This window comes from Cimex lectularius, unplaced genomic scaffold, assembly GCF_000648675.2.
Source record: "Cimex lectularius strain Harlan isolate CLEC.00 unplaced genomic scaffold, Clec_2.1 scaffold235, whole genome shotgun sequence".
NCBI lineage: Eukaryota > Metazoa > Arthropoda > Insecta > Hemiptera > Cimicidae > Cimex > Cimex lectularius.
Genome location: NW_019392839.1, coordinates 342,887 through 370,258, shown reverse-complemented (window position 1 = coordinate 370,258; position 27,372 = coordinate 342,887). Strand labels below are relative to the sequence as shown.

The window sequence follows — 27,372 nt, the reverse complement described above, 5'->3', positions numbered from 1 at the left end:
CTATTTATATCAGAACAAATAAAATATTTTAATTTCTATCAATAAATAAATTATTAACAATACATTTTATATTGACCTATGAATATATGTTGGAAGTAATATGGTTTAATTCTGACACAAATATATAATACATTAACACACTTTCTGATTTCTAATAAACTATTCAGTTATTACAACATTTAAAACAATGAAAATATGTTAAAAACAAAACATATCAACCATTTCGTATCATTTGAAATTGTTAAATGTCAAGGAATGTACATTTATATGATAAACTTTATAATAAAAAAGGCTACTTATATTACATAATAACTTACAGCAAGGAAACATGATTTGACAGCTGTTTAAACAGTTCAAAATGTCCAAAACGTTGTTAAGTTAGATCACACTTCATTTTTTCTTTTTTGGTGGGGATGGGGACAACAGTCAAGTTCAGTATCTTAAAACAGTAAGCAGGCCCACCGAAAAGATAAAACTTGGAGGAGAGCTCACAGCCATATAGTCACATAAATACATAAGTCTTGGTTTAAATAAAAATGTCTTGTCCGCATAAACGGGATTCAAAATTTATTACAAAATTCATAACATGCCTGGCATACACTGTAGTTGTAATAATAATTAAAAAAAAAAGAATGTATAATTCTCAAAATCAAAGGAAATATTTTGTCATTAATATATTTAGAGTTATAAGTTTTGATATAACACTGTCTGTTATATACATGCAATATAGCTATAAATCATAATATAGTGTACTAAACTTGCAGTAAAAAATTTCTGACTCTTTATTTAATTTTTCATGAGACCATCACAATATTCGTATGGTTTACCCTTAACACGAGATGTTTAATTGACAAAAAGCAAAAAATGTTCACTAAATTTCTATATACATATATTAAGATAAAATCAATTTTATATGCTTAATAATTTTTTTAAAAATTTTCTATTACTGCACAACATTAAGAATCGAATTTTTACAAAGAAACAATAAATAATATATAAATAAATAAATAAAATATACATAAGGCAAATTAAATTCTAGGCTCAGAATTTCATTTTCACCATGTCTATATAAATATTAATTAATTAGAAAAAGAGCTGCAGGAGAAATTAATTTGCCAATTTCTGAGAACATGTTGCAACAGTGGTATTTACAGAAAATCAAGTAGTTTTAAATTATAAATAGGGAAATTATTTTATACTTTTTTTTCCAAACGGATTAAGCATGCGTAACATTCAATAGTTCCATCAAAAACTAAATGGATTAATTTCAACTTGTTAATCCAATATATAAGGAACTTCACTAACGTTGCAAATCCTCCTCCAACAGCGTCTTCTCGATTTGCCTGCTTTAATCGGTACTTGGCTCATTTGCGATGCCTTGTTCGAGTACAGTGAACATTATTAATTTTTCAACTCGTAAGTTTGCCTTGCAGTATCATCTTTCCAGTTATTTTTTGGTACTCATAGCATAAACTGAGTCATATCTTAAAATTACATTATGTAATCCACACCTCCAATACAATATTGTGAATTGAAGTTGAAGAACATACACCTAATTATCTTTAACCTCACTGATGAGTCAATCCATTAAAACGATAGTGTTTACTAATTTATGGCATATGAACAAAAACTAAACCCATGAATCACCTCCTGGTGTAGAAGCCGGATCGACGACTAAACCTTTTGTTGCATTCTCGTCGTAAGCCCAACCTTCCGCAGAACCCACTCCAACAGCTCTGTTACTTTTTTTCTTTTCCCTATTTACCTGAGCATACAAAGGTTCTCCAGGTTTCACCTAAAAACACAATATAATGTAAATAAAAACAATTATAACTAAGGAATAATGATTTAAATACAATCTTATTTCTAATGGTATAAATTGTAATAATATTTACAATTTTTTTTAAAAAGCCTTTTGAACTTTGCATATGAACAACTTTGCATTTTTTTTTTTTTGAGGGTTGGATTAGACTGAGGTCTCCCCTCGGGGCTCAAACTGCCAACACCTGGGGTGGGTGATTCTCGAGTCTGCCAGCAATTTACTGTAAAGAGCAAAAGCTGGAATTGCCAGTGGACTACGAGAAGTGAATAGGCTCATCCCTGCACATGTTTACATGTATATACGTACATGCGCGGATTTGAGCCTATATCAATCCAAATCATCTAGACCACATCCAGAGTATTTGTGAGTAAAAAAGTGGTCAATACATAAACACTTTAAATATTTGAAGAATAGGGCAAATTTGAAATTTTTAGTTATTCAGATATCGTGAGATGCGGTCAGGTTTGAAATTTTTTAGTTATTCAGATATCGTGAGATGCGGTCAGGTTTGAAATTTTTATTATTATTTTATGTATAGTGATTAGTGACCGTTTGTCGATGATTATTCAGAAATCGTGAGATGCGGTCTGGTGAGATGTAGGTTTCAAAAAAACATTTTCTTTATCGTGCCAACGTTTCGATCTTTATTGAGATCATCTTCAGGGCCAGGGATTTACAAACATTGTTTACATTTAACAAAAACATGTAGGATGTGGAAAAAAGTGAATTTATACAATTCAAATAACTTCCTTCCCCACCCCTTCAAAATCCAACACATATAAACATAAAACATTAATTTCTCACTGGCACTCTCAACGCGACACGCAAGAATGGCACAATTACACAGAAAACAAACACTTTGAGTGAGTAGAAATACTTTGAATATAAAAAAATATTTATTTGCATTGTATAAATTCACTTTTTTCCACATCCTACACGTTTTCGTTAAATTTAAACAATGTTTGTAAATCCCAGGCCCTGAAGATGATCTCAAGTTGGCATGATAAAGAAAATGTTTTTCTGAAACCTTTATCTCACCAGACCGCATCTCACGATTTCTGAATAATTATTATTTCATTTTATTACGCTATTTTATTAATGTAAACAAACTGACATAATAGAATTCTCGTGAATTAATCGGCATCTTATATGAAGCCATCATATCCAAACTTTCTCGGTGCAATTTTTTTGTTGCTTTTCCTGAAAAAAAGTAGTTGAGTTGTTGGAAGGAAATAGGGGAGGACAAAATTTTGAAACAAAAAATAATGTCAGTCCTCTTTCTAATAAGTTCTATAAGTTTTTGTGTGAATTTTTTTATTTGTTTTATTTTCTTTTAAAATGAATATGTATTAGACTGAAAAAAATGTTTATATTAAAAAGAAATTATTCAATCATTAGATGGCCGATGTCTCTTAAATTCATCCTATGTATTTTAATATTTTTAGAGCAAATAACATGCCATATTTCAGAATTTTTATTGTATATAAATCTGGGTTCTTGTAATAAGAACTTTCCAATTTGATGAGAGCAAAAGCATGTGGAAAAGTCTGCGCCTATGTGCCAGTCTCTAGCCAAATCCTTGGACTATTTGGACAGTATAAAACTGGTTCTAGACTTGGCCTGAAACCATGTTGGATCGGCTGTCTGACAGTTTGAGTTTGTATTTGTACCATGTTGAAACACCTAAACACTGTGCATACGCCCACTAGTTTACTGAAAGTTTCAACGCGTATCGAACGTGGAACAAACTTATTGTAATCTACAAATATAATGAAGAAGAAGGCACGCAGTTCAAATTTTTTATTATTATTATAAAATATACCTCAATGTAACACGTCTAACATAAATGCTCTGTTAAGTACTTTATCTAAGATCCATGGAAAAATAACTTACTGGTTGAAAATTCGGTGATGCCGATGTTCTTGGATCCGGTGGTAAACATTGCATTGTCCTGTCTTCATAACGCGTCCCACCTTGACTAGCCATTGGCCGATTTAGAGTGCTATTTGCATTGCTAGGTGAATTAGGGCCAGCGTTTCGAGCTGCCACAGTTTTTGTAACAAAATCTTGCTCTTTCCAGCCATGCTTTTTGTACACCTCCCTCAACTCTTGATGCTGCCACATTGTGAAAAGTACTTGGCCAGCGAATTTCAAAACCCTCGGGGTATACCTTTGCCGCTGTCTGGTTATATTCATAAGCCTTTCAACACCACCTGATTCAAGTAGGGATCTGGAATTTACATATAAATATATTATAATTTAAGGTGATACATTTTATTTCAATTCAATGCAGAAAAAATTGAAATGGCAAAATAAATAAATAAAAATCAAAAGTATGATTTGATTTTTATTTTACAGGAGTTTGATGTTATTGGTATATAGGTAAGCAAGTAAGAAAAGGTAAGCCAAAATGCAAAGTGTATGTATTGTACAATGTTGAACCGATGCTTTCTTACATAATTAATTGCTAACATATTTTTTTCAATTTTATCACATACCTAGAAAATTCTGCATTTTTTTTAATAACTTCATTTAGAGTCGCTAAAACTGCAGCAATTGTATCATCAGACGTTCCTTGATCGTGTTGAGGATTACCAGAGGGTAGCTTCTGGACTAAATCTCTCATTGCATATTTGCCTATAAAAATGAATAAACTTATTTTTTTTTTAAATCAAAATCTTTATCTTTTTATTTTAAAAGATAATTGCTTTAGCAAGAATAAAACTCCACTCAAAATGTATACAGTAAGTACAAACCGATAAGTTCCTTGTTTCTTTGATCAATAGCTAAATTCCGCAATGCAGTAGCTACCGCACAGACCACTCTATCTACCTCCATTCTTAACAATTCGACTAAAATTGGTAGGCCCTTTTCTTTTCGAACTGCTGCCCTTATTTCTATGCTAGGCTGCCAATAACACGCCGCAAGATTTTGTAAAGCTCCTGCAGCGGCCTCGAGTGTTTCAGGATTTGAACAACTTTGAAGCAGGCAAAGATAAGCTTGTACTACCTTCAAAAATTTAAACATCATTTAAAAACATTATTTTTTTAGTGTGTTAATATATCTATTTAAGTTTGAAATTAAAATCATAAACCTACCTCTGGTTGCCAAAGAAGTTCCATTCCAGAGAGGGGTTCATTTCGTTGACTTTGAGATCGGCTAGTGCTTGTATCTTTTTGTAATACCATATCAGCGTCTTTTTTCTTTTTACTAGCACCAAAGCATCCTAGATTCTCTCCTAAAAGTACAATTTTAATTATTATGCATAATTATTTATTAAATAACACAAAATCCGTAACTGAATTAACTCTCTCATACAACAGGAGTTACTTTCGTTTAAGCCAAGCTAAAATTAAGTTCATAAATTCAAGTTCAAAGAATGTGAGAATGTAATGTATCAGTTGAATACACACCTTTAGGGTTAGCGACAGTCCTTGAAGATTGTACAGGTAATGGATTTTTATCGTAATTTGGATCTTCTACTTCTTGACAGCGATATGACAAATTTCTTAATATACATACACAATTTTCAACACTTTTGTTGTTAATATTAGATTTTTCTATGGCAAGTCGCACAACATAAAGCATTGAATCTACAAGCCCTTCACACTCTCTTAACTTTTTTCTTGCATATTCCCCAGCAGAACTTACATTCCTGAAACGACCAAGTAATTTACACTATTTTAGCATAAATGATTATGTCTTAATATTATTTTACACCACGAAGAAAACAAAAACTGTAATTATTTCAAAGAGAACCTATTTGATATACTAAGGGTCTGCATTTAGTAAAAACAAAAAAAAAATATTTTCAAAAACTGATATATTTTATATATATTAAGATAATGTATGGAAATATGTTTCTAATTTCGCCTAACATTTTATAGAGAATGAGTATGAACTAGTAATGAGATTATTTAATAATTAATTTTACCTATAATAAAAAATATTATTATTAATGTAATACCTTAGAACTCCTGACGTGTTTCTAAAAACAGTAGACCAGCACGTGTCACCTACTGCATTTGGACCCCAGCCAGAATGAGGTATAATAATTTGCTTAACAATTATTGTGAGGCCATCATCAATAATTGCTTTCTTGAGATCCTTAAATACACAGAAAAAACATAGAAATAATAATCATCTCGTAACTATTTAATTAGCTTCTAATTAATAATTGATAGTAAAAGAAAACTAATGTACCTCACAAGAAGAAAGATTCCATAAAACTCCCGTAACTAATTCTTTAACCTCAGCATCAGCTGATTTCCTTAACAGATTCATGAGCAAAGGAATACCGCCTGAATTTTTTATGGCCCTCTTATTTTCATCGTTTTGTCTACCATAAGATAGATTTCTAAAAAAGTAAAATAAAAAAAAAATTTAATATTCCTTAATAAATTATGGCGGACAAAGTTGATTACTGTACCTTAATGCACCACATGCGTTCCTATAAACATCAGGGGTATCATGACCTAGCAAATTAACAAGTGGGGGAATACCTCCCAAAACTCGAGTCTTCTGTTTGTTAGGGTCGTCCATATAACATAAATGCTGAAGGTAGGCAGCTGCGTTGGCTTTGATAACATTATTTGGATTACTCAGAAAGCTGATTACTTCAGTCAGATTGGGGTCCCTCCATCGAACACCTTTGTACAACAATTTAGATATAATTTCGGTCAAGTAATTCCGCAGAATATTTTGACAACAATGAATATTATTTAAGGTTAATAACAACAATCACAAAACAATAACTACAGGTATGCAGTGAAACTTCCCTTAACGGACCCTCTTCTGATTCCCTGGCGTCTTTCAGTGGACACTACCAATAATGCAGACTGTTTTTTCGACTATATTCTGACTAAACTTATCCCAAAATCAGACAGCAGCCTCCAAGAAATAAACATTTTCTGAGAAGATAGAATTTTATTAAGCCACTTTGCAAAAATGTTTAAGTACTTCTTCAGTGCGTTTGAATCTTTTAGAAAACAAATCAATATAAACAAATATTCAGAAAGCGTGAGATGCGGTCTGGTGTGATGTAGGTTTCAGAAAAACATTTTCTTTATCGTGCCAACGTTTCGATCTTTATTGAGATCATCTTCAGGGCCTGGGATTTACAAACATTGTTTACCTTTAACAAATACATGTAGGATGTGGAAAAAAGTGAATTTATACAAAGCAAAATTTTTTTTTTTATATTCAAAGTATTTCTACTCATTCAAAGTGTTTGTTTTCTGCGTAATTGTGCCATTCTTGCGTGTCGTGTCGAGAGTGCCAGTGAGATTTTGCTATTTTATGTTTATATACGTTGGATTTTGAAAGGGTGGGGAAGGAAGTCGGTATAGAAAAGACATTTTTGTATAAGGCGTTGGCTTCTTTGAGGTGAAAAGAGCTGACGAAGGGAAAAAATGTTGGTAATGGTTCGGCCAGATTATCCTTTCAGGATTATGTAGAAGGGGATAATTAGGAAAAGGAAAGCTAAATTGTTGAAAAATTAGACTATGTGAAAAATGTTTGATGTGTGGAATGTGATGTGATGATATATGTATGTTATCTATATTGAATTTTATTAATGATATTGGCGTAGCTGCGACTTAAATGTATCTGTTCTGTAACTGATGTTGTGTTTATCTCTGTTGATGTAAACCATTTCTAAAAAATTATGTTTATTTTTGTTTTGTTCTGTGTGTAATATTTTTGGATTGTTGAAGTCGAAATTGTGTTTGTGTTCAAAATGGTGGGTAGCGAGTGCTGTAGGATTTTGCTTGGTTTTTTTGCAATCTTAGATATGTTGCTTAACTCTCTTATCCAGATATTGGGATGTAAGTTGCCGGACAGTTTAAACAGTTGATTTTGTAGATTACATCAGATTTATTTGTTATTGGTGTGGGATCTTTAATTTTGGAAAAAAAAAGTATTTGAATTGTTTTATAATTTTTGAAAGCTATTTTGAAGTTATCGGACGAGAGAAATGTGTTTAATTTATGTGATAGGCCTTGAATAAATGTATGCTGGTTGGTTTGTATTTGGTAGACTTAATGTAGTATTATTAGTAATAGTGGATGGTGTTAGTGTTGAGTTGTAGTTGTTGATTATTCTGTTAATTATGTGTTTAGGGTAGAGATTGTTATGGAGGATCTGTTTGTATATCTTTATGTTCTTGTGGTGAAATGATTCATGGCTTAGGGTAATCATTCTGTGAAGTAACCCTTTGGCCGTGTTTATTATTGTATGAAGAGGATGGCGTGATGTAAAGTTGAGGTAGCGATCTGTTTCTTGGTTTTTGATACCAATCTGTGATTCTTGTGCCATCTGGTTGTTTTATTATGAGTGTATCTAAAAATGGTATTGTTTTGTTGTTTTCGATTTCATGTGTAAATTGTAGGCGTGGGTGAAAGCTATTAAATGTATCTAATGTAGTTTGAATTTGATCTGTGGGAACTGCTGTCAATATATCATCTACTATTTAGAGAGTAAGTTGTGGTATGACTGTATTTAATATTTATGTCATGATTATGTCTGCAATTATTGGGCCTAGGCTGCTACCCATGGCTATACGAAATAGTTGTTTGTAAAATTGATTGTCGTATGTAAAATATCCGTTAACAGCAGTGTTGGACCATTGTTATGAACGTGTTCTTTGATAGACTTGTGTGTGATGTTATATTGGGCCATTTATATTTAATAATGTTCAGTGTTGTGTCTATTCGAATGTTGGTGAACAATGATGAAACATCTAGGGATATCAGAAAGTAGTGTGAGGTCTGCTTATCCAAGAAGAGGTCTTAGAAGATCCAAAACGGATTTTAACGCGTCTTTAAGTTGGCTCGTCAAATTTACAACACGGCATAAGATTTCATTTAAGACCATTCGTGGAGGGAAGGACCATACAAAACTGGATGAAAAAACATTAACAATGATTTTCAATAGAAAAACATTTTTAATTGCAATGAGATGGCCTTATTTTTTAGAGCTCAGCTAAACTATGCAGTAAAAAACTAGCGTTGTCAGTGAGGAAAAAATTCAAAGGAGCGTTTATTTACTTTACACATATGCCAAAGAATACTCAGTGAATTTGAAAAACCCCCCCGGTTATAGAAAAGGCTAAAAATCCTCGGTGTTTCAAAGGTATCAATACCTAGACCTAGTAATCCCCATCTTGTAACTAATTTTTTTTTTCACTCTTATTTAAAAGCGTGTTTTAACTTGCAAGTGTCCGTTATAGAGAATTTTCACTGTAATTTGAAAAAGATAAATTAACGTAGTCTTTATTATGTACAATTACATTGGTAATAATTATTTATGTAAACTTCATAATATGTGCAACAATCTAAACAAATTACATCAACTCTAGATTCTCGAGGGAGTAGGAAGTCTACAATATCTGTGGTAATTAAAACTAAAACATTTATGTGTTTATCTAACATCAAATTCTTAATACAATTTTCTCAGTTGTGTAAGAAATATAGTAATAAATTAAATGGGCCTAATTTTTTAGCTTATTTATACCAACAAATGGTAAATATTTTATTAAGTAATGAAAACTATATACAGTATTGCTGATTTCTGCTGTATGATAAGGCTCCTGGCAATGTGACAATGTGCAAAATACCTATGCAATTTTTAATGCACAATGAGATGTAATAACTGAGATGTGATAATCCCTAATCATACCTATCTGTAATTTAATTTTAATTTTTATTCAATAATTACGATAATATTATTGAATATTACTTACTACTATTATAGTAATAGTAATATAATAAAGTAATATAATTTAGCTAACAAATATTTTAAAAGACATTAACTTCAATTAGTATGGGCTAATACTACAGTAAAATGATCAACTATATAGTTTAATACAAAATGACAGTGGTTAATAATTATAAATAAACAAGGGGATAGTACCCCCGACTGTCTGCCACTGGCTGTATCTTCATTAATTCAGAACACCATGGGCAAATAATGTGAACGTTATTAAAAAGTTCCATATTTCAATACTGTTGTTTATTTATTGAAGGTAAAAAAAACCCTTGAAATTAAATTGACTTTTTTGTAATTTGTCAACCAGTTAAGCATGAAAATTTCAAAACGCCAATCTACCATGGAATTCATTGTTAAATTACAACAACGAGTTAAGAGGTTGATTTATTGTAAAAGCGCTTTCTATCCTCTGGGTGATATGTTCACTCTTATGATTACTAAATAATCATTACCCTTATTAATTATCTTAGCCTGTTTTTAATATATATTAATTTTTTATCTCATCCTTCTTTGCATAAAAATTAATATATGCTAATGTGTTGAATTAAATAAATAAATGTTAAAATTACAACTCCCAAATTAACTAAATAATGAAATAATTTTGACAAAATAAAAAACAATAAACATAGTAATGGAAGAGAAAATAAATTTTTGTTATGGAAACTAATGTTATGATTTTTTAAATTCTTAATACTGCTTATAATTTAGAAAGTTTTTTAATAAATTAATTTTATCAAACCAATCTGGAAAAGTGTTTGCAGATTAAGTTTTTTTAACACAATGTCAGGGATGTGCACAGCTATAATATACCAGGTAGCCAGAAAAGTTAGTACTGTTTTTCATTTGTTATTGTTTTAGTCAACATCAATTTGGGAAGACGTGGAAGCTGAGCAAATGGGTTCCTAATAAAGTGACTGACAATAACAAGCTTCAGCGTCTAAACATTTGCTTTTTATTTGATGTTTTTTTACTGGATTGTTTCATATAAAGAAAAATGAATCTTGTACGTTAACTTTAGTTTAGTGAAGTACTTTTTAAACTGCTTTTGGGCAGTGTGCTGCTACGCAGTGCAGATTGTACTCAGCCGCCCTAGTACCAAGCTAAAATTAACACATATGCAGGTACAAATTAAGAATTTTAAAGCTGTAAGAAAGAAACTATTTTATAATTTTGCAGTGAACTGTTCAAGATAATTTTTCTTTATGAATTGATGCATTATCCTCTTGGTATTATGTGATGTAAAAATGTAATCCTTCTAAGTAAATAGAAATGTTGATTGACAGTACTATAACAATAACAAATGAAAAACTGGACAAATTTTTCTGGTTACCTGGTAGAATACATTTAACACGTTCGTTATGGCTGTTGTTCTGGAATGACGCACTAGACCATTCCCCATATACAGACGCACCTCTTCTAGAAAACTCCCGCTTTTCACAACTTGTAGGCTGTTGGGAGTATTGTTAGAATTGAATCGGTGTCACAAACCTTCAGGAGTGTCTGTACAAATCAGTGCCGTAACTTATGTGTTAATTTATATTGATTAGAAAACAAAATGGGGCACAGAATGACATCGGTCAAAATGTTGATGATGTACAATTTATAATTACTAAATTCACTAATTTTCGTGGTCTGCTTGACCAATTAATATCTTTCAATTAATTAAGGATTTTAGTTTAGATAAAAAAGTCAGTGTCACGAGCGGGATTTGAACATTTGAAAAATGGCAAATACGAGGGAAAATTCAAAAGGTGAGGTTAAGATGGGAAGTTAGTGTCCGAGTGGATCGAGGTTCGAATCCCGCTTGTGACACTGACTTTTTTATCTAAACTAAAATCTTTAATTTATTGAAATTTATAATTATGTAATTCTGTGAGTTTCTCTTTCTGTAAGTGAATTATTTTTGAAAATAAAAACTAACATGCTATCATTTTAATTACTAAAAACCCTTCACAAACTATTATTTCCTCGAAAAACATAAGGACAAAATAATTGTTATGTTAGATAAAGACCTTAATATCTTAGAAACCTAATGTTTTCTGGGGAAAACAATATAACAACACAGGCGGCTTTTGTATAGTTAAGTTGTTACTGTTTAAAACTATTTCCATCCTTTAACTACATTTCAGTTTCACGTGTAAAAGTATAAAGTGCATAATCACAAAACACATAAAAGGATAACTATAATGATCTAATTTGTTAAAAATATATGTTAGTTTATGCCTTTTCTCAATTTAAAACTATTACGAGCAATTGTTTGTGGTAAACTATAATGGTTAATTACAAATACATTTTTAGGTGCAACAACATTTAGTCAACTGCATCTTTATTAAAGCATGCAAGTTTTATTTCCCCGAGGAAGATTACCAGGGTTTAGTTACAGGAATGAAATTATCCAACTTGTAAATATAGTGCAAATTTAAAATAAAATTCAAAACTTGAAGTGTACGAGTTACTAAAAGTTTCAAGGAAGTATTAGGGGTGTTAATCAGCACATTAGTTCCCTTCAACTGTGGTTTAGCAATTTTACAGACCCTTCTGTTCAGCGGACTGGTTTTGGAAAGACCAGTCTGGATCCTGATGATTCGGCCAACCCAAAGGTTCAGTGTCATCATAGCTTCGCAGGTCAGAATCATTCTTATAAACAGGAAGAGTTCCGTATCCGCCAAACCCATAACCGTCTGTCACAAAATAAAGCTTTAAAACTAATATCGCTCATATGATGATGACAACCGAAGAAAGGCTATATAAAAACTAAAGAAACAAATAAAATATTAAAAGAACAAAAATAAATTAAAATTAAAATACTCCCACAAAAAAAACATGTTTTATATCTTTTTCATCCTTAATTTAATAATTAATTTGTTGCAGAACTTGGAACAGATGTTATATTCAATTTGTTAATTAGATTCCAATTGGTAATATGAGAAATATTTTTTAAAACAAACATTTTCAAGTTAGGGATTGAAGATTTTTGCATGATTATCCCCCATCCATGTGCACGCAGGCTAAGATAAGAATTTATAATATCAATGTAATGTAATGCCATCTATTCAACACTTCACTACAGCAATAACCAACATGAAGCAGTAAAAGAAAAATCTATTTTTCATATAATGGGTTTTACAAAAACAGTAATACTGAAATGTGATTCTTGTGAATTACTTTTAAGTACACTCATACAAAGAAGTTATGTAAAAGAAGCCAACACATATATGTTAAGTCGTTTGTCATAATTTTCAGTTTCTTTAAAAAAAATGTTTTGTATTCAATTGATAATAAAATTACAATTTAAATTGCAAACCGGAAAAATATGACAACCTGTGAATATAGCACATCTAAAGCCATTACACAGTGGTAAGGCCATAGCTGACACAGATAGGTCAGAGATCATATTATTACAAAAAATATTATTGTTCTTTATAATTTCATGTTTCATTTTATTAAACGGCAGAAAAATGTGTATCTTAAGTTCAAAATCCAATAAGAAAAGAAACTTAACCTATTACAGTTTATCATTGCATTTGAATTTCCTACGAGTTTGTCTAATTAAAGTAATTTCACCTATACCTATAAATGGTTATTTTACTTAATGTTATTTTACAAGGCGTGAGCAGTTTGTACATGTAATTTGACTTACTGTGAAGTTACAAAATCGATGAAATTGAATAATTAAATAAAATATTTTGAATGATACAATAGCAAAACATATTATTTTCAAAAACTTTTTTTTTCTTTGCAGGACAGAAACAAATGCAAAATAACATTGTTTCATATAAAGAAATAATTGTTAATAGAAGAAATATTTTTTTAAGTACATGAGTGTATTTATACAGTTCGCATGCTATTAAAGAAAATAAGTCTTTCATTAACAGCAATAGACGATCTATTGTAATATATACGTTAATTATACATTCATGACCAAATTTCACAAGTATAAAATAAAAATATAACAATAGGCCCAACTTAACACTCAAGACTGACTAGTTAAGCAACATAACCATGAATAAAAAGTTTAAAAACTTATTAACTAACGCTTTATACATATTATTAAAACACTTACCATGTTGGGAGGATTCACTTTTTTCACTCGGGCTTGGAGGTGTTGGAGGTCGATCTGTATAATCCTGTTCGACATATCTGCTGGATGTATAAGCAGGATATGTGGGTATTGCTGGATAAGGGTAGTGCTCATAATCATGGTAGCCTACGTAATGCCTTCCTACAACATTATTCATGGCTGAACAAAAATTTTCATTATTGGTAAAATAATTATAAACATTTTACAATCTATGTTAAAGGTTTATAATTTATTTACATCGCCGAAAAACTTTAAAAACTCACCTTGATCCGCCTGATAAGTAGGATCAGCGATAGGCTGTTGAGGCAAATGATGTTCATAAGGATACGGATGTGGAGGTATTCCAGCGTATGTACTAGGTACAGTGACATAATCAACTCCTGGGCCACCACCATCAAGTGTTAGTTGGTGTACATCACATGCTACTTTAGACACTGAAGGCACCTAGAAATTATTGAAACAATAAAATAGTGTACAGCAGTTAAAAATCAAAACCAAGCAAAATTATGTACTTGTTGTGCAGTGTTTGGTTTTTGGATAAGAGAATCAATCGCAAGATGGGACGATGAAGGAGAATGATTTTCTACATGACCGTTGCTTGGATGGAATCCAACATCAACAGAATATGAACTGGTTTGCTCTATGTCAGGTTGTCCTCTGTAAGATTTAGATACAAAGTTTAAAAAAAAATTAAATTAAATAAATTTACATGTTATTGAAATTATTATTTGAAAAACTGTAGTAAATATTGTGACATTTCTCTATGATCAAAGATCGATATTGTAGATGTAAGGGCTAAACTGTGTCCTAGCAAAACCCTTGGATTAATCCCAACAATTTTCAAAGCTACAGTCCCAGCACAACAACTCTGTGCTGTTAAGAGTTAATAAATTAATATGAAAGGTACATACATTTATATACTACATTCAGCCAGCTATAAATGCACTAAATGCGTATGCTTTTAATTCCAAACCTGTCTGGGAGTGCCTAAATTGTCTAATGGCTCTAGTAAAACAACAAGATACCTACAGAATACAAGGTATAGAATAAAATGAACAGGCTGACCATCTCGCCAAAAAAAGGGGCAGACCTCTCACCCATAGGACCAAAACCACAACTAGGTGTACTGGAGTGTGGGCTCAAGTTGAAACTGGAAACGCTTGAAGAAGAAAAACTCAAACACTGAACAAAAACATCATTTATGAGGCAAGCTAAGAAATTTATAAATCTCTCAAAAAGGAAGGCAAACAAACTCCTCTCAGCAGGCAGGATTTGAGGGCAATTAATGGCCGCTTATACCGGCCACTGCCCTCTTAACTATCACCTAAATGAGATGGGCAAAACAGAGACAGAAACATGCCGATTTTGCCGGAAGAAATCAGAGACATCGGCCATCCCTTGTGAATGTGACATGTTAGCCTGGGTTACAATACAGCCCAGGTAAGGAGACTTTCACTCCAAAAGAGGCATCAAGAGATACTGAGGAAAGTAGCTAATCTTACAGGAAAAAGTTCAAATTATGTTATTATTATACAGGTTCTACAATAGATCTATATAGGCTGCAGTGTAGGAAAGGATTTTTAAAATTCTTATTCAAACCCCCCCCCCAAAAAAAAAATGTAAATACTATATAAGTATTTGTACTCACTCAAACACAGAAAACAATTCACTTTGAACAAGTACAAATACTTTGATTAAACCTAAAATTTCTATATTGTGTGCATTATTGTATAAATTCATATTCATACCTTGTATATTTTTGTATAATTTAAACAATGTTTATAAACCCCACGCCCTGAAGATATCTCAATTAAGATCGAAACATTGGCATGATAAAGAAACTGTTTTTCTAAACCTACATCACACCAGATCGCATCTCACGATCTCTAAATAATCATTAATTAACTGCCTCTAAATACATTAATCATTATAATAAATTGATAATTTTGTTGCAGCCAAACAATTACTTTAAACTGAGTTCTAGAGCTTCCTAATACAGATCTAGTGTAAAACATTCTCATGAAATTAAGACAATGGGCTTTAACTGTCAAAAATTTACTAAAACAACTAATTGTTGGCAAAGCCTGAACGTGTTGCCTTGGGATGTTTACATGTTAGTAATCTTATCCCGAGCTAAATGGTATAAATGAATTTGGATTTTAAACTAGTTTTAAAGAATAACATGTTAACAAATGGAGGGGGGAATTCATCACAGGATGAAAGAATTCATGGCTCTTTGAAGGCATTTTAATCAATATTAATCAATAAAGCCTTAACAAAGAAAGGATATAGTCTCGAAATGTCGGCATTTTAAGCAAATAAGTGTTTTATTGTTGACACATTGACCAAAATCCCATCCTATCATTTTTTTTTTTTTTTGTTAAATATAGGGAAGAATTTATTATTTTGTATGAACTTGATGTTTTCTGAAAAGTAATTCCATGGTACATGAGCATTACAACACAGCTGTTGTCAGTATTATTCATTCTTGTTTCATCTTGATCAAGTACAGAGTGTAGTACAGTAAGTTCTAAACTGCTTTCTTATGTCTTCTTTTTGATATTTTTTCCAAAATTCACTAATATACTAATTTTATGTGGAATTAAGTCATAATCCTGAAAAGCTTCTTTTGTCTTATGATATTTTTGACAATGAATAAAAAAAATAACACTTCCCTTAAGCAACATGATGCGAATTAGAAGAGAGAAAGAAAATACGATAAGTATACAATTTCCTCAATAGATAATACAGTTCAATAGCCTGACATAAGGAAAGGAGTGGATAATGAAAAACTGAATTGAAATTATCAATTTCTTACTATATTACTACTGATATTTGTGAATTTAAAAATATATTATATGTTTGTTTCTAAATTGAACTGAATATGTTTTTTTTTTGCATTATGAACTATGCATATTAGCCATGTGACAATTCATATATGTGTGTTCAAATTTGGGGGGGTTATTGTGAAAAAAGGGCCAGAGGCGACGGTGGGAATCGAACCCACGACCGCGGCGTGAGAGTCTCTCATGCTAACCACTCGGCTACCGCGGTCCCCAACCAAATATGTAATTAAAATAATACATGTTCAGGCAATTATGTGAACAGGTTTAAGTATTTTGTATGATAAAACGGCAAGTGGGGGAGAGATTGTGTACTGTTCAAAACATCAATTCGATCTTGATTAATTGTACACAAGAGAATTTGGGAAGAAATACAACACATATACATATATATGTTATACTACAAAATACAACTAACAAATTAAATACTTTGACAGGAAGTAAACTAAGCTCATAAATTTAATAAACCAGTATGGTCAATTTAAAAAAAATATGAACAATTTAGAAACATTAAAAAATTATATACATATATTGTTTTCAATTTGCCTATTTTATAGTAAAATTATATTAAATAAGCCAAAGTAGTGAGTTATGTGTATAGGCTAAATCAATAAATATTTGATACAATTATTAATTTACAAAATCTAAACACTAATTTATACTTACATGTATTGAGGCATATCCTGTGGTTTTTCCTGCAGTACCCTCCTTAAAAAGTAAGTACAAATTAAACTATATAAAATTTCATTGTATGAAACTAACTGATAAAGAGTCACTTTCCAAAAACACAATATTTAATTATGCTAGTTATCACAAACTTCAGTGTCCAGTAGACAATTGCTTGCGAGAATAAAATAAATGTATAAAAGCTTTTAATTGATGTACAAAATCTTAAAACCATTGAAAATTAAACCTAAAAAATGGATTACTAGTAGAATGAATTTAGTTTTTTATATCCATACCAGCATAAAGATGATATTAATATTTCAACTGTCTCTTAATTTTTAAAGTAAGAAAAAAAACAACTTTTGTTTTGTGTGTAGAGGCCAGGGTTGTTTTGGAAAAAAGCAGGAAACATTTTTTGACTTTGGGGATGTTATATGCTTTATGAACGTGAGGAGGTACTAAAATAGTACCAAAACATCGCCTAAGTCAAAAAATGTTTTCTGCTTTTATAAAACATCCCTGCTGGCCTCTACACCCAAAAAATAACACAGGATTATACAACTAAGGCCAAAAAAGTTTTAATAAAGTTTAATATTTTTTCATAACTAATTATGTATTAATGAATTTAAAAAATCAGTAATGCTTTGAGATATTGTATTTGTTATAATTTTAACCATTTTAATATAGAAAATAATTATTTTCAAGTGATTAATCAAACCATGTTTTGTACTGAAACATGCAAATTTTGTTTTAGATGAAATTTGACATTTTAATCTCCACAGAAAAGGCTGTTAAGAAGAAAATTTCTAAACATAGGTTTAAGTACATAAGTATACATCATGCAAAGCAGGGTTCTTAAAATTACTATGTTTATATTTTAAAGCGCCAGAAACAATAGTGCCAAGTGAATAAACCTAAACGGTTATTTTAAGATAAATCTTTTATCTAATAATCTATGGGACCAATGTTTCTGGTGAGATTAAGAGAACACAAAATTACATTTAACAAAGGGCAGAAAAAGTATAATTGAATATGTTATATTGAAAAGCTTTTGAAATAAACTTACAAGCAGGAATCAACCAACTGACTATTGGACATGGCAATTTCCTATTTGGAAGATACAATCCCAACAAAGAATTCCTAGACAAACAAGACAATGTATAAGTACAACATACACACCAACCATGTATACATATAAATACAATTCTTCATGAAAGTTAATATTTTTCTGTTATTACTTGTTCATCAACTTTTTAATTTAACTAGGAATTTTGGAGTTGTAATCCTTTAAACATTACTTTATTTGGTGAGAACATATTAGATTGTCTGCTTCTTGAAATTATTAAGAAACTTACATAGATCAGTTAACAATTATACTGCTCCTGAATGACGGTTTTGGATGTAATGTTTATTGGTAAGGGGAGAGAGAAAGAAAGGAAAGAAAAATGGTACAAAAAGGAGGATTTGTTTTCTATTTTTCATGCTATTTTTGAAGAATTCCCTTTGTTTGTTAAGTGTTGCACCGTGAAATTAAGGTGCTATCAAAATGACAAAGCCATATTGAATGCAGGCTCTGGTCAAAGACTCGTCCCTCGTTCAAAAAGATAATAGTGCAATGTAATATTTCTTTACTAGCCACTAAATCCTTTTCAAGCCTGATAATCCATTGTTTTTATGGATTTTGTGTAAAAATGACTAAAACTGTATGAAGATGCTGTATCGGAAAATCAAAACAAGCACTTGGCCTATTAAAAAAAATAAGAAGAAGAAAAAAATTCATAATAATACAAATTTGTTCAGAAAAGCATACTTTTTGTACAAAAAATTATTACTCATAAACTTGTTGTCAACACTCCAAAATTAAGAAAAAATTAAGTATATTCACATATTTCTAATTACTGTTACCATTACACAAGAGTCAATGTGAAGGTTGGCTTTAAACACCAAAGAAATTTTGGATACAGTAGAACCATCAGGATAATAACAAACTCATATTTTAAAATAAAACTATAACTGAATTAAAATTGTTCTTTATAATTACTCCAAAAATACTGCATCAGACAGTTACCAGATTCTCTTTTTTAAATTTTTTGTGAGAATATTAAGGGTAATATTTGCATGAGGCATGCTTATTCCTAGTTTTTTAAACTGTAAAAACTTATGTTTTAAGTTACTCAAGAATTTAAGTTATCTTTAAAACATTTTTTTTTCTAATTCAAGAAACTTATTTAAAAAAATAAAAATTATCTTAAATTTAAGGCATGTTTTTGCTTATACAATGCTTGTTATTGTTTTCTATTGTTTTAATGGTTTTTGACAAGCGTAACAGACACACATACCAGTGCATGCGCACACAAGTTCATCTCAGATTCTATGATTAGGCAAATAAGATAAAAAAAAAATTAGCAGCTCTCACTAATCTCAACTTATTCTTAATGACTTCTATCCCAAAACAAGATAAAAACTGCTAATGGGGTAGTTCAAGGGCAACAGATAAATAATCTACACAATTTTAGTTTTAAATGATGTAGGAGCGTTTTTCCCTCTTTTGGACAATTCATACCCGTGTTATGCAAACTAGACATTTCTAAAATAGAGGGGAGAGTCTAGTTCCAATTCATTCTCTTGTGGGTTAGAAGTTAAAATGTACATGCATGATTTCTATCTGTGGTTTTCTATATAGACTAAAACACAATTTAACAAAAAATACAATCAAGTTTTAGTTTTAACATAAAATGTAAAACATTTGCTCAATTGTGATCATGATAATTTAGGATGTAAGACATATATTTGGAGACAAATTTCAAATTAATTCATTTATGCGTCTTTTTAGTGACTTGTGGTTGTTTAATGATTTGTTGGATTCATGAGGAACAGTCAAGATTGCTCCTCACAAATCTATCAATTATTAATTCATTTAGTTCAACAAACACATTTATAAATACAGTTAGTAAAATTAGTCATTATACAACCTTAAATTGATTTTTTTTTTTTTTAAAGAAAAAGAAATTATTTATTACTTAGTATAAAACTAAGAAAGACTTTATATTTGTGTATGTTGAACCCTGTATTATTTTTGACTGAAGACGATATTAAATTTTAAAAAATTCAATGATGTAAAACAATTGTTTGATTATGCGATATAAGTTTCAATACCCCTTTGGTTTAATTCCTTTTCAACAACAAAAAAAGGGCATTGATGGCCGCAATGGTAAAGGCCACCGGTTCGAATCCAGCCGCTGTGCCTTCCAACCCGACATTCTTATCTCTTTTTATGTTCAAATTTAGTTAGTAATACTTAAGAATCAATTGTGTGAAGCAATAATCTTATAAATATTTCATTATAATGGAGGTGCCAGTTGAAATTAGGCGGTTGATAGTGCAACACTAATCTTGAAAAATTGTTTGCAAATTTCGGTCAACTGTACAAAAAATCATCCAAAACTACGTAACTAATTTCACTTTGGAAAGTAAGCACCGATCAGGATGGCCAAAGAAAGTAACGACCTCATGAGAGGATTCTTCAATGTGTGAATTGAGAGTCTTCTACTAGTGCCCCTGTGCATTATGGGGATTATGGCATTCATGTAACACCTCAAACATTGTAATACCTTACAATTAATTAAGGTTTTTAGTTGAAATAAAAAACCTTAATTAATTGTAAGATATTACTTGGTCAAGCGGACCACGAAACTAGTAAATTTGTAATACCATTAAAATATGTCATCTTAGCTCACGATCTGCTTGTAAAACGCCCTACTTCAATAAAGTTAACATTAAAAACAAAAAAATGTTTTCTGTTTTGATGGGATTGTTAACATGGCAGAAAAAAGGTATCCAATTTAAAAATTTGTTTATGACAGTGAAACAATGGTTGTGTATGGCAACATCAGTGGTTGGTAAATTACATATGATTGAGAGGTTCATGGACCAATGTGTTTATGAACATTATTAGAGAAAATTTCAAGCTAGGTGCCCAGAAACTTGGAATTTTTGCAAATTTTGTTTTCCGACAAGATAGTGACCCTAAACATCATGCTAAGAAAATGGAGGATTGGTTATTATACAACACTCCCCGCCAAATAAAAACACCCTATCATCGAATCTTAACCACATTGAACATCTCTGGGAAGAAATGAAGAGAAGACTGAAAACTCGAGGAATAAAAAATGAATGTCATCTGACTGAAGCTGTCAAGGAAGAATGGGAAAATATCAGTTCTGACATAACCAAAAAATTACTATCTTTGAGAAAATAAAGGAGGCCCCACTGATTATTAATTTCACTCACTTTTATATTAATTTTGATGCAACTTGCACAATGCATTTTTTTTACATGTTTCATTAATTATAATTTTCATGTTATTATTTAGGCTTTAGGAACAGTAATAAAATAATAATAATTTGATACAAATTTATTTTTTAACATTATATAAAAATTATTTTCCTGACACTTTTTTTTACCGTGATTTAAACTTCAACATGATGTACAGAAACTGTATGCGGACTTTTTTGGCTTATATTTGCCCATTACTTTCCACTGCCTTTTTTGTCTGTCATAATTAAAATAAAATAACGATTTCCATCTAAACAAATTATATAATGGCGACGTGACTTGAAAAAACATTCCAGGGTGCTGAGATTTGAACTCGGACCCACCCCTTACATTTGAGTTGCTGTTTCAACACTCTTGTAACGACTTATGCTTCTTTTTGTCAATTCTTAAATGGTATAACAAGGTTTTTTTTTTTTTTTTTTTTTTTTTTTTTTGCTGGCAATCAGCAATTTAGTCAAACTGTATAAATATTTAAATTTCACTTAAACCAACCTTCCATCAGATTCATTCTTTTTAACACCAAATTTGGCATAAATTGCTCATGAAAACAAAATAAACTGTTGGTTCGATCCAGCAACAGGTGGATTATGTGCTATACCTGTCATACTTGGCGATACTGATTTTTATAAAGAATTGACCAAGCTTCTCTAATTTATATTGAATTTATTCTCTCTATTTTGAACACTCCCAATTATATGAAAGCCAAAGTCTTTTCTCACATTTCATTACTCCTTAAGCAAACATTTTTTTAAATATAAAAAAGTCTTTTGAAACATTTTCTGGTATAAAGGTGAGTAAATATTAGCAACTTAGCAATCAACTTGAGTATTAGTTCATTTTTGAAAATCTAATGAAATGAAATAGGCTTGTTGAAATACAAATGGCCTATCCACAGTCAATTCGACTATAGGGTGATGTGTGGGACAGCCCTAAAGGAAGAAAAGGACCTAGCAAGTGTGAAAACTATTCGACATAAATTTTGCAAAAAAAAAAACACTTAAGAAATGCTAGAACAGTCAGCTGAACACTTCTTCCCACCACCTAGTAGAAGTTGAACTCCGACAGAGAAACTTACCTCTGGGCCATTTGTGGAACTCTCTTCAACAAGCATTTGACCACCTTTCGAGGTACCTAGTTGAGTGAAATGAATTCAGTATGAAAAGTGTTCCTACTTCAAATTTTAACAGTTTAATGAAGAACTTCGAATTAATTCACAATATGGGACATGAGGTGTAATGAATATTGTGATATAATTAAAAGAAGTGAAGCTTAAAGAAAAGTGGCATGCAATTGTTATCCCGATTTCAACAGCACGGAGCTTGCCAAATAGCAGAAGAGCAAGCACAAGAAGTGTTCCTGTTTACTCGGGTTCTAACATTGTATTGAATTCCCGTTGGGAAGAGAAGTTGATTCCACAAGCTGCCTGGTGTGAAACGAGCCAAGAAACATTTTCACAAGGAAGTGAACTAGTCGACCAGGCATCTCAGTTGAATAAACTAAAACCTCCTCGTGTGAAACTAGCCTACAATTTTAAGTTTGAATTGAAACTTTAAGGCAGGTAAACTCTGCCCATTGTGTAGCCTGACAAAGTACAAAGACACAATTCAGATACAATAGTTCCATACTAAATGTATAGACAGTGATGGATGTATCAATGTTATTGCATGAAGATACATTATCTACTTGGTTACAATTTGTACAAACAGGCTTCATAATCTTGCCCTTAGAGGGAATAAATTAATACTTCAGTAAAAAATTGATTGAATTAATTTTATTTAACTCATTCAGGATGGTCAGCTTAATAGCTCTTCGTTCCCAAAGTAGCACGTAGCGATCATCCCTAACTCTACGCAGTTATTGAGAGTGTAATTTCGCGTATACTCTCTTCACTTTTTGAATCAAGTTCATAGAAACAGTGTGCTGTTTAAGTTGTAATATTTAGTGCTAGTGAGAGTTAAGAAATTTAGAAAACATGACATTTACTGTTTTAAGTAACACACTGCATTTTTGAACTTCAGTCTAAAAGTGAAGGGACTAGAGTGTGATAAGGGATAAAAGTGAGTAAGATGGCAATGTAGAAATATCACACTCACCAACCCAAATGGGTTAAGAATTGTCTTAAGCAATAAAAAAATAAAAGCAAAAATGGAAACTACTATGTGTATTTAAAAGGATGTTCTTTTAATAAGAAATTTAAATTATTAATTTAATTTGTACTGTAGTAGAAATTTGTTTTCTTAATTTGTTGAAATAATCTCAATTGAGATAAGAGAATTTTTATTACTGTTTAAATCAGATTGACTCAGTCTACTGTTGTGCAGTTGAAATCTGTTAATGTGTACTTTATGTTTGAAAAATTTACTTATCTGTTTGTAAATATGATCTATAGTTTACCCTTAACTTTGCAACTGTAACAATTTTTTATCTTATTTTCCTGTTTTTGAACTGATATGCAACAGAACTACAACCAACTGAATACAGGCTCTGTTTCATAACTAAATACAAAATAATACTCTTTAGTGTAGTAGCTTGTAATTTATAGAATTTTGTGACATAATAACAAATGTCAGAAGTACAATGGACAAGTAAAGTCGAAAGTACAAGAACAATTGTTTAAAATACAGGAATTCTGTTTCATATACAGTCACAAATAATAAAAATATTTGGAAAATGTCTTTATTTATACTAGTAATGTAAGGTTGAAACACGGGCACTTTTGGGTCAAAGTCCATGTGTGTGTCTGCTATGTAGAGAAAAGTTGCACGATATGTCCTCCTATTGAAGGGTGCAAGTGTGCAACTCCTTGGCTTCATATAGACAGCACGTAGGAATGCCACCCGATATGAGAATTGTTCTTGAGTACGACAGTATCTGGGGTCCCCTGCTCCAATTGTTGGCAACTGTTTTATTGAATACAGTACTGATAGTTTTGTGTGCCCTGAGTGTTGAGAGTGAATGTGTTGTGTGGTCAAATATTGAGTACCCCATCATCCCTCAATTACATTAGTTATATCATATTTGTAAAGGGTGATGGAGGAATATTGAGTACTACACCATCCTGAGTTTATGGTTAAATAGGATGTGAGTGAGTGAGGCGTTTTGATTTACAAACTGATTGCTTGGAGCTGAAATGACCTAGCTGTTGGTAGCCACCCTAGCCCAACCTCGGTGACCAGACGACAAGGCCAAAGTCTGACCCCGGAATGTCAACACCCACAGGTGGGTGATTTTCGAAGCCTGCTGGTAATTTATTGTAAATCACAAAAGCTAGAACTGCCAGTGAACTGTGAGAAATGATAGGCTCTACATGCGTGTACGGATTCGAGCTTATATAAATCAGCAATCAGCTGTTCGGTTAGAGAGAAAAACAACAAACATTCAATTTAAGAAATGTAAAACAACCCAGTTTTCCCTAAAAATAGAAGCTGGTGGGGGATACAAATACCCGCTGCTTGCTCAAGAATCTCATATTGGGTTGTATTCTCGATATGGAGCCAAGGAATAACATCCTTCAATTAGGTGGGACCCACCTAACTTTTCTCTCCATTCTAGGCATATATAAGGGATGTGGCCCAAAATTAAGTGTCCGTATGTCAACACAGCATAGCCTGTACTAATATGGTGAGGATGACCCTTCTACGAGACAGCTCCTCTGAGGGCTATCGACAGTACTATTGAGAGCTTCTTTGCCAATCTCGCCCAGAACCGAACGGTTGATTTGTATTTTTGTAGTTTTTGAGGGCTTCTACATTATGAAACAGAAAGTGTGTGTGGTCGTACTTTGTACTATTGTGTACTATAACATAGACATCTGTGGTTCCATGGAGTCTAGAGTATAAATATACCTGTTCGATGAGATTTTTTCTTTTGAAATGCTTTGGAGAGAGAGAAAAATAAACTTTTTCTGTTACATCCAACTGAGTAATTTAATATATTGCTGTCAATCATAAAAGAATTCGGAGGGGCCGTTGAAAATAAAATAAAGCGATTTGTGATCCATTTGAGTGAGTTATCACAGTATTCACCACGAATAAATTTACGGCGAATCTCCACGGATTATCAAGACTTTTTTGTCTTTCCACGAGTAATTCTCGTTAACAACGAAACTTTTAATGGGATTTATTTGAATAAAATTAAATGGATCAAAGTAAAAATAATTCACAAGAGCGGAAGAACGAACGAAAATCGGGGCGTTAACACGTCCTAGATTACCATGGAGGATTTTATATTTTTGTTTTATTTTATTTATTTATATTTTTTAAATATTTGCAGACACGTCGAAAATAATGAAAAATAGGCCCTCCTTTAATATAAGCAATGACAAACTGGGTCGGAGAGACACGAATGCGGGACCGACTCGATTTGGCCACACCTCAAAAACAAAAACAAAGTGAGCACCGACGACTACGGGACACGGATTCATTTTTACGCAGTTACCAATATTACATTATTAATTAAACTAAAAACGGGAAAATACCATTAAAAAATGGAATTACGTATGTATCTGGAGGAAAATTCTTGTTTAAATTCATTTCTGTTTCCTCGACCTAAAAAACCTCAGTTGACCACTTTCATCACGATCGGTTGACAAATATCGAATAAAATAAAACTCAGGAGATATTGTTTTATTTTGTTTGTTTAAATTTTTTAATATTTACGGATAAAATGCTAGGCTAGAATGTTATCAAAACAATACAAAGAGGGTCACTGAAATTAAATGAATTTTCGTTTACCTTTTGTTTTTCCTTATTCAGCCTCTTTCTCGTGGAAAGACGTCCGTCAAAAACTGTTCACTTTTCGTCCGATTGATAAAATAAAGAGCCACCTCTTTAAATTTCGGAACTTTTCCACATTTTATTTTCAATTATTTTCGCAGATTCCATGAATCACGTGTAGACTTGAATGATCACTGTCGAGTTCATTGTTGTATTTGTCCGGTTTTTAATGGGAAACTTGTCAAATTTTGTTTGTATTAAGACCTAGGATCGGCCATCTCACGATTACCAGCCGTGTCCTTCTTTCCGTTTTTTTCTTGTTTTGTTTTTGTTTTTCCTCGGTTCAACTCCGTCCTTTTCTTCCCATCACACAATCCGAAACGACGCGGCTGGACGACGTTAAACGACCGACGACAACACGGGATAAGCGCTGTTTCTCATTCTCCGAGCCTCCCGTTCCCGTTTCGCCGGAACCTCGGAGACTATTTCGATTTTAGATTCGGCGGAGGTTCGACGTGGCTTTCTTTCGTCTTCGGTGCGTCGATCGTTGAAAAATCTTCAATAAAAAGAGCGAAACGCAACGAGACGATTTGAAGAAGAGGATTCGGTAAAAAAAACAATACGAAATCACTCCCGTCTACATTAATACAATAGGACAAACCCTTTTTTTGTACATTTCACGATGCGGCCAGTGGGGCCAACCCCTGTCCCCGTTACCTACCCCCACAGAATCGGTCTACTATTATTATTACCCATTTAGCATTTATTACATTTAGACACTGTTCGATCCAAGAGAAAAAAAATTCAACTGCAACAAGAAAAACTTCAAGTTTTGTGCTTCGCGCTGCAAGTCTGTTGGGTGGGTCCGACCCAGCGGCCCTTCCGGGTCAAAAACTGTGACACTTCCACTCTGAATTTACCTCACTTAACTTACCTGAGGAAGGATTAAAATAAATCCGAAACGTATGGATTGAAAGAAAAACTGGTTGTTGTTTTTTTGAGATGACCTATTATCCCACCGTCGAGAAGGAAAAATCATAAGTTAAACTGTTGAGGTCAAAATATAAAAAAACATCGTTTACCTCACACATTAACACAAAATAATTTACTTTTATTCACAAATCTGCCTGTTTATTCTTAGGA

The 27,372-nt window shown here is 31.8% G+C and overlaps 1 protein-coding gene across 4 annotated transcripts; it reads right to left on the bottom strand.

Annotated features, from left to right (window-relative positions):
- Nucleotides 1-952: 952 nt before the first annotated feature.
- Nucleotides 953-26,911, bottom strand: LOC106670695 (catenin delta-2). Of its 4 annotated transcripts, none has more exons than XM_014401236.2 (16): nt 26,248-26,911; nt 22,590-22,645; nt 17,180-17,221; nt 14,183-14,327; nt 13,934-14,114; nt 13,653-13,811; nt 12,124-12,270; nt 6,252-6,471; nt 6,026-6,179; nt 5,790-5,929; nt 5,236-5,477; nt 4,921-5,060; nt 4,579-4,831; nt 4,321-4,459; nt 3,716-4,052; nt 953-1,795 (listed from the first exon to the last, which is right to left on the bottom strand). In XM_014401236.2, exons 2-16 carry the CDS (start codon nt 22,598-22,600, stop codon nt 1,631-1,633), a joined length of 2,475 nt encoding a protein of 824 aa, XP_014256722.1. In that variant the 5' UTR covers nt 22,601-22,645; nt 26,248-26,911; the 3' UTR covers nt 953-1,630. The 4 variants fall into 4 exon arrangements, with proteins under 4 accessions (XP_014256722.1, XP_014256721.1, XP_014256724.1 ...); XM_014401235.2 differs by lacking the exon at nt 22,590-22,645 and adding an exon at nt 18,246-18,319; XM_014401238.2 differs by lacking the exons at nt 12,124-12,270; nt 22,590-22,645 and adding an exon at nt 18,246-18,319.
- Nucleotides 26,912-27,372: the final 461 nt, after the last annotated feature.